At 34.8% G+C, this 14,449-nt stretch overlaps 1 protein-coding gene across 4 annotated transcripts in view; it reads right to left on the reverse strand.

Moving 5' to 3' along the window:
- LOC145260511 (dynein regulatory complex protein 8-like) overlaps positions 1–13,723 on the reverse strand; it is a 39,886-nt gene extending 26,163 nt beyond the window's left edge. Inside the window, exons 1-3 of one of the 4 annotated variants that reach the window (XM_080118639.1) lie at positions 13,290–13,723; positions 11,496–11,580; positions 7,712–7,784 (exon numbers count right to left, since the gene is read on the reverse strand). In XM_080118639.1, the coding sequence (XP_079974765.1) occupies positions 7,712–7,784; positions 11,496–11,580; positions 13,290–13,338 (207 nt within the window). In that variant the 5' untranslated portion in view covers positions 13,339–13,723. The remainder of the gene's footprint in view (positions 1–7,711; positions 7,785–11,495; positions 11,581–13,289) is intronic. The other 3 variants (XM_080118636.1, XM_080118640.1, XM_080118637.1) reach the window with 3 other exon arrangements.
- Between the last annotated feature and the right edge of the window lie 726 nt (positions 13,724–14,449).

Raw genomic sequence — 14,449 nt, forward strand, 5'->3', positions numbered from 1 at the left:
TCGGATTTTGCATGCAGAAGTATTTGATGAAACAAGTAAGTCAAAGATCTTACTTGAAAACAAAAAAAGTGAAACAGAGGGAATATAGTAAAGAAAAAGGTGATTACACACGAATGGATAATCTGGTGGAAGATAAAAAATCCAGTGACGGTAAAATCCAAATGTAAAACTTCAAGAAAGTTAAAAGAATTTTCATTTGTACAAGTAAAATCCAAGGAAATCCCATAATTGGAAGAAGATGGTCCGTAATAATCCAAAGGCAGAAATCCATGGAATAATTCACAAAAATGTGTACAAGGAAAAAAAAAAGATTCCAATAATATTAATAAAAGAAAAATAAGATGTGCTTTTCACTCTACTTCCGAGACATAAATATAAATAAGAAAGATCTGGGAAGTGAAAGAAGAGAGAGAAGAAAATATATATATATATATATATATATATATATATATATATATATATATATATATATATATATAAAGCCAATGTTTGTGTGTGCTTCCTCTAAAAAAAAAGGTTAGAGAATTGATCATAAAAACTAAAAATGTATTTATGTGTAAAACTTCTATTGATTTACATGGAAAACGATGGAAGTGGTTCGGATCTCTAAAGTTGCCCTATGGAGCTATGAGGACAGAACCTCTCTTAAAACCTCAAATATATATTCCATTTTTTATTAAATTTAAATCAGATGTAGAAAATTCCTCAGGAATCACAATGGAACTGAATTTCTACATGTCCTGTGATGTTCTAACTCTCTATATGCCCAAACTTTTAAAGGAGCCGCGTAGGCAGCCCCCCCCCTCAACTTAAAGAACTTTGTATTAAGACTGGGATGTGATTCAGACGAATGCTAAAAAGCAAATGGCTTGCATAAGTTACTTCCTTTTACTCTCCATATTGTTTCACTTTATTCTCTCCATCACTAGCTAGGCAAATAAGTTTTCATTGGAATGTGTTAACTCAACGTATTTTCAACCAATGAAAATTGTTTCCAACCTCAAAGGAACACGTCTATAAGAAAGTATTGAGGGTGTGCGAATTTAGAAACTCCTGGTCAACAAAATCAGTTTTCTCCAGAGTTCTCAAGCCTGCCGCACCTTGAAAAGGACTCTAAGAACTTACATTCAACAACTCCTCCCTGTGCCTTTGGTTGGGAGAGACAAGGCAGAAAGAACTCGATGACTCTCATACCAGCTTTTTTCACTTTATGCACACATTCTTACACACTAATGACAGTCAGATGAACAGAAACGAATTGCTACTTACAGGTATACATGCATTAACAAGGTAAACCAACACATATACACAATGCCACGCTGCCAAATACTCATATACATATATTACTTACATATGTATATTATTCACGTTATGAACATTTTGGCTTGTGACTATTTAGTCAACTTTCTTTACCAAACAATTTACTAATTGAAAATATTTTACTCTTATAAAGTTTTAATATAAAAATGTATTGTAAAATTTTGTTTTACTCATTTTTTGCATTTACAAAACTGTGTTTATGTTTTAGTTAGCACTTGCTAACTGGTGACCCTTCTATTCTCTCAATGTTTTATTCATTTCCATTTTATTATGCATGCACGTCTGTATCAATATGCATCATTTTATTCCTTTGCTAAAACATAACTTTTATGCCCCAATTCATATTAAATGTCAATGTGATTCTTGGCAATACCTAAAAAATGCTATTGTCGTTCAGAACGGTCTCTATCAAAGCCATGCCACTTTAACTTCTAATGCGTATATTAAGATTTTAATGAAAAAATATACTTATTCAAAGAGTTTCCAAAATTTTAATCTCTACTGACTATATTAGGGGGAGGGGAGTCAGTAAAAAAAGAAAAAAAAGTACTCTAGCATGTTGAAAAAAGTGAAAAAGGACACAGCTTTACACGCTAAATCCTGAGCAACCTCAGGTCTTTCTACTAGTTCTTGTACAGGGTGGAACGATAAAATTGTCGCCATAGAATGCGACATGATTCCATTTCCATTTGATGAAAACTGGTTTTCATTTTTTGTTGCAGACCATCTACTAGTTGGCCAGTTGTGTACAAATCTCAAGAGTGATAGGAGCCTTCTGTCATGTCTGAAAGTGACACAATGTTCAATGAGCGAGATCAGAGATACACCACTATACAATTCATGCTCTCTACCGAATTAAGTTATGACAACAGGACCATTGCCAGCATCCTAAAAATGCATCGCTGGATTGTCATGAATAACAGAGACGTGCCCATGGTGATGAAAACAAAGTTTCCGGCCACGTTTATGGTCTTTGGTGTGGTTTCAAGTGAGGGCAACATCATGCCACCTCACATCTTCAAAGTCGGCTTGAAAGTCAACACCAAAGTGTACTTGGATCTGCTGAAGAGTGTGGTGATTCCCTGGTGCAATCAGGTGGCTGCTGGCAGATCCTGGATGTGACAGCAGGACTTGACGCTGGCCCATAAGTCCAAAGAGACCAAGGCTTGGCTTCAGATGGAGTGCTACGACTTTGTACCCTTCTCTCGCTGGCCACACCTCCTCCCCCGACACGAACCCGCTGCACTACTTTGTTTGGTCATACGTTGAGAACATCACCAACATGACCTTCTGCAATACCAAAGTCAACCTGATCGCTGCCATCTGCCGAGTATTCGCCAAACTCTTGCCAAGGTCCCGCTGGCACTTGTGGAAAAGGCATGCTCCCAGTTCTGGACCTGTATCCAAGTAGTGATTGAGGCTGAAGGCAGCTACATTGAATAGATGTCATCTTTGCTACATAATCAAATTACCTGAATTGCTTTTTTCAATAAAAGTTTAAAAAAAAAACGTTGTTGTAGCGTTTTCTTTAGGACGACAACTTTATCATTCTATTCTGTATAATGTCATCTAAAACTTCTTAAATAAAAAGAAAAATCATTGTAAGTTATATTTTCTTTCATTCATCTTAAAGAGACAATTTATTTAAGTAAATAGATGATTTAACATTCGATAAAATATGAATGTTAGAATTCAATTTAAAAGTTTATTAAACACTTGTTCAGGCACCAAATTTTTAAAAAGAATTATATTTGAAACATCAAGAAGTTTCACAAAGTATCTTGATGTCCAAATGACAATAGTGAGGTGTTTGTGAAGTCAATTCATGATGGTTATTGATATGGCACATCATTAACAGACTAAGATGGTTGAGGATGGCCTGCGTGGTGGGGCCAATCACTTCATTCATCAGCACAGAGATCAACTGGAATACAAATTTGTTGAGAATATTTGTGTATTTTTTTTATTTTCTTATTACATTTTCACCCCAAACAAGGCGCATTGCCACTTTGGTGTAGGGGGCTACTATCAGGGGCAGCAACTACTGAGACACTATGTTGGGATTTGAGCAGTAAGATGTCGGTTCATGTTGCACTTGAACTTCTGCATGTCAGTACAGTTGGGGAAGCAGGAACTTGGAATGGAATTCCAGAGTCTAGCGGTTCTGAGGAAGAAACTACTGGAGTAGAAAGATCTTTTACATCTAGGGATCTCTACTGTGTGGGGGTGGGATTTAGCTCCCTGTCAGGTTTGTCGAGAGTGTCTACGTCGTGGGGGCACAAGTGTCTGCAGTTCGTCAGAGCATTCACCATTAAAATACTTGTAGAACAGGCAGAGGGATGCAACGTTTCGTCGATGGGACAGAGACTGAAGCTTAGATGCCAGTTCAGGGCCTATCAGATTGGCGACTCTTTTTTTAACCTTGTCTAGGAGCGAGAGACTAGTAGCAGATGCACCAGCCCAAATGTGACAACAATACTCTATACATGGGCGAATGGTGGCCTTATAGAGGTACAGGATACTTTCAGGTGTCAGCAGTTTTCTAGCACGGTAGAGAGAGCCTACCTTTTTCGCAGCGGCCCTGGCAATGTTTTCAATATAATCAAATTTTGATTGTGCATTATCTATTTCTCTTCTCTTTCTATCCCGATTGTCCTTCTATTTTAATCTTCTTATTTCATTAAAAGCAAGAAAAACAATGTATCCACTCTTTTTCTTTAGGTTTTATACTTTCTCTCTTTTCCTTCACATAAGTTGTCACTTACCCAAGCCATTTTCTATCTTAATAAATTCTTCATAAAGGAAGACAATTTTTATTATGACACTTTCTTCAAAGAAGTTGAATAACTTCAAGCCTAATTTTTTTTTATCTTATAGCCTGGATCACTGCAATATGTAATTTATTTTAGTAATTTAAAAGATTAATGATTGTATTTTAATATATAGTATTTCTAATAAAATCTAATATACGACGAAACAGGACTGTATGTCGATGACTACAAATATATTTTAAAAAGCCCCCCTCTTTGGGTTGAGCACTGTTGTAAATAATCTCACTCTCTACTTAATTTGGCTGAAAAATGCGGAGCTCGTGGTTTTTTACAAATAAGCGTCTGAGCACTTTACAAGTAGCGGATGGATGTTTATTTCCGTGGTTGAGGGGTAGAACTGCCAACTGTCAACACGACAGTTCTAGGTTCGATCCTCAGCTTGGGAGAGGTGCTAGTCTAGCGGCACTGATGAGTTGTGATACAACGAAACAGGACTGTAGGACTGTATGTCGATGACTACAAATATATATATATATATATATATATATATATATATATATATATATATATATATATATATATATATTTCTTTTTTAAGTATCCTGTCGAACAATAAAATCTTGTAAATTATGATTTGCAGTCTTAAATTGTGTTAAAATAAAAATTAAAATTACAGTTAAATTTACCAAAATGATCCAAGATGGTAAAACTAAATTATATTATAAATATTAAAGAATTAATATTTATAAAGTAATCTCAACCAGATGTAAAAGCTCGATAAAACCAAATAGGAGATAAAGCTTATCTCGGCAGCCGAGTTTAACGCATACCTTATTTTTCTTTTAATAATATCATTGGAATTCTTTCCTCTTTTCCTTGTACCTATTTGTGAATTATTCCACGGATTTGGTCTTTTAGATTATTTTGGACCATCTTTCAATTACGCGATTTCCTTGGATTTTACTTGTGCAAATGGAAATTTAACTAACTTTCTTGGATTTACATTTTTGGATTTTACCGTCATTGGATACTTTAACTTTGACCAGACTATTCATTCACATGAAATCACCCTTTTTTTCACCCTATTCCCTCTGCTTCACTTTTTGTTATCAAGTAAGATCTTTGACTTACTTGCAGTTTCATCAAATACTATCTATCTATCTATATATCTATAAAAGTGAACGTGTCTGTGTCTGTGTGCCTGTCTGTGTACATTTTCCCTATCGTGATATTGTGATCGGTTTTTGGCCAGAAATTTCGCTGTTAAGGGGTCAAAATTCAACGATTTGACCTTTGAGAACTCTACCACACTCCTCCCACAATTTTGGGTCTAAACACTTGAAATTTTAGAAATAGGTTCCTTGGACATGGATCTAACTTAATAACTTGATTTGAGCCCAAAACAATAAATTTTAAGGGGTCATAATAGGGTCAAAATTAAAAAAATTAACCGTTTTTTTGTTTTGTTTTTTTTTGCTCAGCATACACCTCCAAACACCCGGGCAACGCCGAGCATCCATGCTAGTATATCTATAAAAGTGAAAATGTCTGTATGTCTGTCTGTGTACATTTCCCTACACAATAACTGTCAATTTTTAGTCTACAGACGCAAAATTTGATATATAGGGTACTGACATTTGGGAAAATCTTTGTGATCGGTTTTCCACTGGAAATTTGGCTGTTAAGGGATCAAAGTTCAACGATTTGACCTTTGAGAACTTTACCAAACTCCTCCGACAATTTAGGGTCCAAACACTTGAAATTTTCGATATAGGTTCCTTGGACATGGTTTTAACTAAATAACTTGATTTGAGCCCAAAACAATAAATGTTAAGGGGTTATAGTAGGGGTCAAAGTTTAAAAAATTTGACCTCTGCAGTCTCTACCAAATTATTCAGACAATTTCTGGTCTAAACATTTGAAATTTTACATAAAGGGTATTCAGAAATAGAGCAAGCTTTTTAATCAGTTTGGGTCGAAGATTCTTAGTTACCAATATATAAATGTATGTATGTATGTATGGTTGCATGTCTGCCCAACACTTTTGACAGAGGCAACGAATTTTCTCAAGATCAGTATCGTTTTTAATTTCGACCTTTCAGACAACAAATATCAAAAACTTGGCTAAAAACATTAATATCTTCATCTTCAACTGCGAACTTTTCTACAGGGGGAAGGTTGCTTTTTTCACCGATATTTTTTCAAATCATCCTCTCCTTTCGATTGTCTAGCCTAAATTTTTAAAAATGTCACTTCAGGTTTGGTTGTATTTGTAACAGCATAGACGTCAGGTTTTTCCCCTGTTCTTTTCCTCCTTTGCGGTAAGGGTTCGAGCCTGCCTTCCTACTACCACTTTTTTTTTTTTTTTTGCTCAACATACATAGCCAAACACCCGGGCAATGCCAGGCTGAAATGCTAGTATATCTATAAAAGTGAAATTGTCTGTAACACAAATCTGACGTCACAGAATTATGCATATTTTTTTCACATTCATTTGGCAATGCCTAGCATTCATCATCTCAAAAGATCAAACAAAAAAAAGAAAGAAAAAGAAAACACGCTGTAATGGTCTTGTTTGCGTCTGTGCATGCGCTGTGAAGTGTGAAGTAGTAGTATGAACAATTCCATAACAGAAATATGGTGTCAGCATCGGTCTGGCTCGTCACTAAGCAACGACCTGGAAAAATGGCCGGTCATTTTCATTTGCATACATACAATAATACATAGCGATTATCAGTTGCCGATACTTGTTGGAAACATTTCGATGCAAAACCTAGCTTAAAACATTGCCAGGCACAGCAAGTACCTTTGTATGTAATTTCATAAAAAGCGATCAAGCCGTTTTTGAGTCTATAACAAACGAACTCACACACGCAGACAAAATTGCATTTATATATATATATATATATATATATATATATATATATATATATATATATATATATATATATGTATGTATGTATAAAAAATAAAAATAAAAATACCAGCAGAGGTTTACGTTATGTTTTGAGAAAAATAGAAAAACCGAATGAAATTATTAAAATAATCAACGTTTCGTCCTTATTTCAGAGGACATCTTCAGGATAAAAAATGCAAGAAAAGAAAAAGTCATAGATCATACGAAGAAGAGAATAGTTTTTGAATCCTACCCATGTCGGGAAGGACACATGTGTGCGTATTATATATATAGTATTTTGATATGCACACATGTGTCCTTCCCGACATGGGTAGGATTCAAAAACTATTCTCTTCTTCGTATGATCTATGATTTTTTCTTTTCTTGCATTTTTTATCCTGAAGATGTCCTCTGAAATAAGGACGAAACATTGATTATTTTAATAATTTCATTCGGTTTTTCTATTTTTCTCAAAACATATATATATATATATATATATATATATATATATATATATATATATATATATATATATATATATATACCTGCCTTGGTAAATTTTGATATCGGATATGCAATGTATTGGTCAGATGTTTTGTGATTGATACAAATTTCTATTTCTTTATTTATACTGTAAATTTAGGTCGAATTTTAAGTCAGCCTGCAAAGGCAATATGGGGAAGGTAGAGAAAGAAAAACAAGAAAAAAATGCAAGAATTCTGACCTCTTTTAAAAAATCGCTCAGTTCACTTTCTGTTGGACAGCAGCCTAAGGAACGGATGATGGTCCCAACTTCTCTGAGGAAAAAAGAAAAAAAAATTGCAGTAATAACAAAGCAGCAATGGATAGTTATGTGTATTCAGGTCTAGAAAAAGAAGATACTCATCCAGAATCTTATTACAGTAAACAGCTGGAAAACTTGCCGGAAAAAAAATGATGTGGACACTACCAGATAATAAATTCGAAACACAGCAAACAAAACTTCATAATAAGTTAAAACGTTTTTTGTTTTGCCTGTTTTTATATTAAAAAAAAACAAACTTACTGTAAATTTAATTATATGAAAAATATTTTTTCAAGAAAAGTTTATTAAATTTTTTTTCTACATATGCTTTAAAGAAATAAGTTTTTTTTAGACAAAAACATGGAAATAACTATAAACGGAAATCAAAATTTTTTCTTTTTTCATGAAAAGCATATGTTGTTTATTTTTTATTTATTTTTTTTTTTTGTAAAATGCTCAATAAAATAAGTTTATTTTAGTTTTCTGTAACAACAAAAGCAAAATTTTTTGTTTCATAGAAACAATTCTGATCAAAAACAAATTTATTTTCAAGAACAGCATCAGATAAAATTTTAACAAAAACATTGTTTGCTGACAGCTAATTGCTGATTGTATAATCCCGCATTCATTTTCTTGATGATTTTCAGCAGTTTACCATAAACTGTTGGAAGATACCGACACAACCTTGGGTCAGGTTCTGGATTATTACCGAAAAGAGATATAAACATTTTTTTGTCCACCCCACCCTTAACCTCATGATAACATTTGCATTAACAACAAAAAGAAAAAAAAATACAATATTCTCTCATCTTTCTATATTCTCTCATCTTTCTAAGCATTAGAACAGCCAACACAATTGAGGGCATGCATTATTATAAACAAATGAATTATATAATTATGTTATATAAGTGAAGGGTCAAAAATTAATTTGGCCATATGCCTCAACTGGACTGATGAATGTGACAGTGATGATGATGATGATGATGATGATGATGATGATGATGATCGCCCCCTCCCCTAGTCTGCCATCTTTGAGCCATGCTAGAAGAAACTTTAGGGTTTTAAATGCTTTTTGGGCACAACCTAATGAAATAAACAATTCAATACAAGCTTCTGAAATGACGAACACAACAACTTCATAAAAGGTAACACAGAACAGGTTTATTAAGGAGAATGTAATATGTTCCTTGTCAAAAACTGGACTCCGACTATCTGGTGGTGTTGCGGTAGTTATTCCCCGTGGAATCGTCGATACCGTTAGGAATAACACCGAGATAGAGAGAGCAAAGAAAAGGGTCTGTTCCGTTTGGTGTCTCTCACAGTAAGGAAGAACCCTTATTCTTCAAACCGGATGCTGGCCGAATTCCTTAGGGGATAGGAAGGATCAATGCGCCGTACCCCTGATTGGTCAGTATGTGGCCAAATAGCACAGGGAAGAAGCATTGATTCATGAAAGAAAAAAGTTCCATTTGTTTCTGCTACAAAACTGTTCTTAAAATAAAACACAGATAAGATTCACTAGTTTATTGGAGCTCTCAGTGAACCGTGTTTGTTTTAAATACTCCAGGGTTGGGGGTGCTTTTAGTGGCCCAAACAAAAGCTGCTGGCAGAGACGTTTGCCTCCAACAAAGTCCATAAATAAACAAGATAAATAAAGATAAAGATATATATATATATATATATATATATATATATATATATATATATCTTATTGAGAGAGAGAGAGAGAGAGAGAGAGAGAGAGAGAGAGAGAGAGAGAGAGAGAGAGAGAGAGATTTAAACAACAAAGTCCTCTTATTCAATCCAGATATGATGCCACTTTCTCCTGACACGATATAAAGGGAGACAACTCAACTCACCTCTTCCTTATCTATATATATAAAAGCGAAAATGTATGTATGTATGTATGTACGCTTTTCCTCGATGTCCACAAAAGGCTTCTTTCAGAGAAGCGCTCGCTCGCTTCGCAACTTCTTAAAACTTTTTATATCATCTATAAATTGTAATATATTAACCACGGAGCTCGCCTGTCTATTTAATTTTATTGACTTTCAAACGTTAATTATTCCACATTTCCCGCATCGGCATGCGTTACATTCGGTTTTCGGTATAAACAAAAAGCGAAACTCAACTCTAATCACCGGCCCAGAGCCAGTGGTCTCTAGAGAGCTAAGTAACATTTGTTCAATGTCGACTTCGTCATATCAGACGGTAGCTTTCATTTCGAGACGAGACACTCCCTCTAATAAACAGGGAGCTGGTTTTCCCCGAACTTAGTTAAAAACAAACAAACCGATTTATTTATTTATTTACAAACTGTCCCGCACAAAATCGTAACTGCTGAATAGCTATTGCCGCCACGTCAATCAAAAACGCGCACCTGTTTTTTTTTTTATCACACTTTACTATTTTCCAACTGCGCGTCGTCAAGGCTTCGTTTTTATTTCACGAGCACCTGTTTTTTTATTACTATGTGCGTCAAGGCTTCCAGTTTTTTCACACACACCTACAAACACCCGGGCAACGCCGGGTACCCCTCGCTAGTCTATATATATAAAAGTGAAAATGTATGTATGTATGTATGTATGTATCTTTGTGTGTCTGCTAAAAACTTTCGACAGACGCGACGAAAATTCACAAACTCAGTATCATATCGAAGCCCCATCCTTCGCTTGAAAAATATCGAAAAATTGGCCAAAAACGTTAACTTTTTCACCCCGAAATCGACAATTTTCGACGGGGGGGGGGGTCAACAAAAACGGGTTTCTCGTAATGATGACCGATTCTACACATGCGTCAGATGACGTCATGACGTCGTGACCTGATTTATTTTAAATAATTGAAAAACCGAAAACATTCCGTCTACGTCGCTTTAGCGCAGTTGATTAGTGCGTTTGTTCATTATCTAAACGTTTTGGGTTCGAATCGTGGTGTGAGATGTTTTTTTTTAAGCCATTTTTCACGTAACGTTCATTTACCTGTTTTTTTTTGTTTTTTTTTATTTACTTCGCTTATTCTTAGCGACACCCCAAAACACCCGGGTATCCACCGATTTTTTAAATTTTAATATCGAAACAGGCTTATTTAAGCCATTTTTCATGTGTTCGTTTTTCTGTTTTCATTGTTCGTTTGCCTTACGTTAGATTTTTTTGTGTTTTTTTGAATGTTTTGATTACCCCCCCCCCCCCGCTTAATTAAAACGTTGAATGCTTACATCGTCGTCGTCGTAACGCTCGACGACTTTCAAACATCTTTCACTAACTCATTCTGGCTGGCCAATTTTATTTTCAAACTTCACCTCAGGGCTTCGGGTTCGATCCTACCCCCCCCCCCCGGTTTCTTTTTTATTTAACACCACACACACCTACAAACACCCGGGCAACGCCGGGTACCCCTGCTAGTATTATCTAAAAATTAGTTTCAAATTACTTAGATTATATTTTACTAGCATAAAAAAAAATGAATAAATGGATCGGCCGTAAGGCTACCTTTTCATTGATTACTACTATGATACTTAGGAAGGTGCCACTCCTTTCCCTGGATTATTCCACTTTCTCTTGATTCTCACTTATAATGATGAGTGCTTAGCAAGGGGGAATCAGTTATCATTTCTTTTGCATCTTTGGTAAGATTCGACCAAGGATTAAACCCTGATCTTATCAATCAAAAGAAAATCATATTCAATCAAAAAAAGAAAAATATTCTTAAAAAAAAATGTTCTCACCTGAAATCAGCAGTTCCATTGGATTCGTGATCAAAAACATCAAATGCTTCAAATATTTTTTTTTCTAAATCCGCAACAAGATTTTCTGCAACAGTAAAAAAAAAAAAAAATGGAGTTGTTGTTGTAATGGGAATGGATTATTTTAGTAACTAACAAAACTCTTTGGTAATTCCATCATGAATTCTACATCAATCTGTATAATTTACTATCAATAATAAAAGAGAAGGCAATGCTAACATTTCAATAAAAGAGTATTTTCTTTAAATTCGATTATTGTAAAACATTAATTTTAGGACCTAATTATGAGGGGAGTGGACACTGCAAGGTAAGATTTAATTGTGCTGCTATGATTTGTGATTGCATTAATAACAATCGATGTACTTTTTTTTATTTTTATTGCATTTTCACCCCAAACAAGGCACAATGCCACTTTGATGTAAGGGGCTACTATCTGGGACATAATTGCCGTTATACTATGTAGGGAGTTGAGCAGCAAGATGTCTGTTTATATTACACTTGAACTTCTGCATGTCAGTACAGTTGGGAAGCAGGAACCCAGAAAGGAATTCCAAAGTCTAGCAGTTCTGGAGAAGAAACTATTAGAGTAAAAGGCTTTCTGACATCTGGGATCTCTACTGTGTAGAGGTGAGATTTTGCTGCTTCAGGTTTGTCAGCGGTATTTATGTTGATGGGGGCAAAAGGGCTTGTAGTTCATCAGAGCATCTACCATTAAAATACTTGTAAAACAGGCAGAGGGATGCAACATTTCATCGATGGGACAGAAGCTGAGGCCTAGTTGAAAGTTTGGGACCTATTAGGTTGGCGACTCTCTTTTGAACCCTGTCCAGGGCTGAGACTAGTAGCAGATGCACGAGCTCAAATGTGACAACAATACTTCATACATGGGCGAATAGTGGCCTTGTGGAGGTACAGAAACTTTCAGGCGTAAGTAACATTCTAGCAAGATAGAGAGAGCCCACTTTCCTCGCACTTTTTTTTCACTTAGTTTATAAAGTTTCTATGTTCTTTTTAATCCATTTTTCATTTTTTCATTTGCTAATCACTTTTTTGTTTAAAGACACATCCTCCTCATCCCCGAAAATAGGCAAATAGCAACGATACAATCGATCTCATTGAAATTTGATTTTTCTCTGTAAAAAAAATACTTGATCAAATTGAGTTTTCTTTTTTTATATGAAAACTTTATCCCATAACGAGGACGTACAATATAACCTTTTCTCAACGTTTCTGAATTTTTGAGATGAGGATTGGTTACTTGTATTATTATTCATCGGACCACTTTCGCTTGACACGTTCAAATAATTTAAGATCATTATACTTCATAAGTATCAACTGTAGTATGTGTTCTGATATTACACTTTATATTTTCAGTCCTCTGCTGCATCCATAAAAATCGTTATTATTTTATTTACTTATGTTTTTGGTTCAAAAATTGCACCAGTACACATAATAGGAAATACTTTTGGTACTTATAAAAAATAAGAATTGTGCTTTTTTTTTTTTTTTTTTTTTTTGAGATAGGATTTGCAAGTTAAATTCAGTTTTTACAGTATCTTCTGTTTATTAAATTCTTAGATGACAATAGAATAGTGTTCAATCCTCTTCCATATTTAGAATGGGTTTCTAACTAAGAACGTTATTATTTCAGCACTATCCGTATTCTGCATAAGTACTATAACTATATCTAAAAATAATTAAATAAACAGCAAAAAAAAAAAAAAAAAGGACACACATTCGTGCGTGCGCAAAAAAAAAGTAAAAAAATAAACATGCCTGCGTCTTTAGCGTCGTCCCCGGTAGCCATATTGTTTTCAGTTACCATGGTTACGGTAAAGTTAACTTCTTGTTTCTCTTTGGATTTTCGAGTTGTTTCGTATTTGTTTATTTATTTCTACAACGAAAAACGTTAACCAGCAACAATTCAAATAAGTATTTTTGTTTAAAATACCACACTGAACGTATTGTTTTTTAATTATTTTACATATAAAATAAAATATATTTTTTTTAAATCCGGAAGCGTTGTGGCGTTTTGTACATAACTTAAAAATGTTTTAAGTTTTTACCGAAACCTTAAGTAGTTTTATCTATACACAAGTGATTTTTGTACTGATCTCGAACCTGACCAAAAGGTCACGATGACATTTTTAGGCAGGTTACCGTAAAGTGCCGGAAAAATAGACAGAAAAGGCCGATGCGGCGCGGCGCGGCGCGCTTAGCCAATCAACAATCAGTTGTCAACAGACGATGTTTTGTTTTCTTTTCTTTTCTTTTTATTTTTACTCACGTTCACCCTAACAAGGCATATGGCCACTTGGACGTAAGAGGCTACTATTTGGGACCATGCCTAGGAAAGATTAACAAGATGTTGGTTTACATTACATTTAAACTTCTGCATATCAGTACAGTCAGGAAGGGAAGTTCAAAGTGTAGCCGTTCGAGGGAAGAAACTATTAGAATAGAAAGCTTTCTGGCATTTATGGACCTCAACAGTGAAGAGGTGAGATTTTGTTGTTAAGCGGGGTTGTCAGGGATATGTATGTCGAGGGGGCACAAAAGCAATGAGTTCATCAGAGTACATTCCATTAAAATACTTGTAAAACAGGCAGAGAAATGCAACATTGTGGCGATGGGACTGGGGTTGGAGCTTAGTTGACAAAGTGGGACCTATTAGATAGAAAACTCTTTTTTGGGGCCCTATCCAAGAGGAAGAGAGTAGTGGTAGATGCACCAGCCCAGATGTGGCAACAATACTTCACACATGGGCGAATGGTGGCCTTGTAGAGGTTAGGATACTCTCAGGCGTGAAGAAAAGCAATAACAATTATTTGATAATATACAAGAAAAAAAAAAAGGCACTTGTGCATATTGGACAATTTTTTTTGTTTTCATTTTTGCAGAACTTTTTTGAAGGGAGGATAATTAAAAAAAAAAAA

Source organism: Euprymna scolopes, chromosome 36 (genome assembly GCF_053919585.1).
Source record: "Euprymna scolopes isolate OS-2025 chromosome 36, ASM5391958v1, whole genome shotgun sequence".
NCBI classification, from domain to species: domain Eukaryota; kingdom Metazoa; phylum Mollusca; class Cephalopoda; order Sepiida; family Sepiolidae; genus Euprymna; species Euprymna scolopes.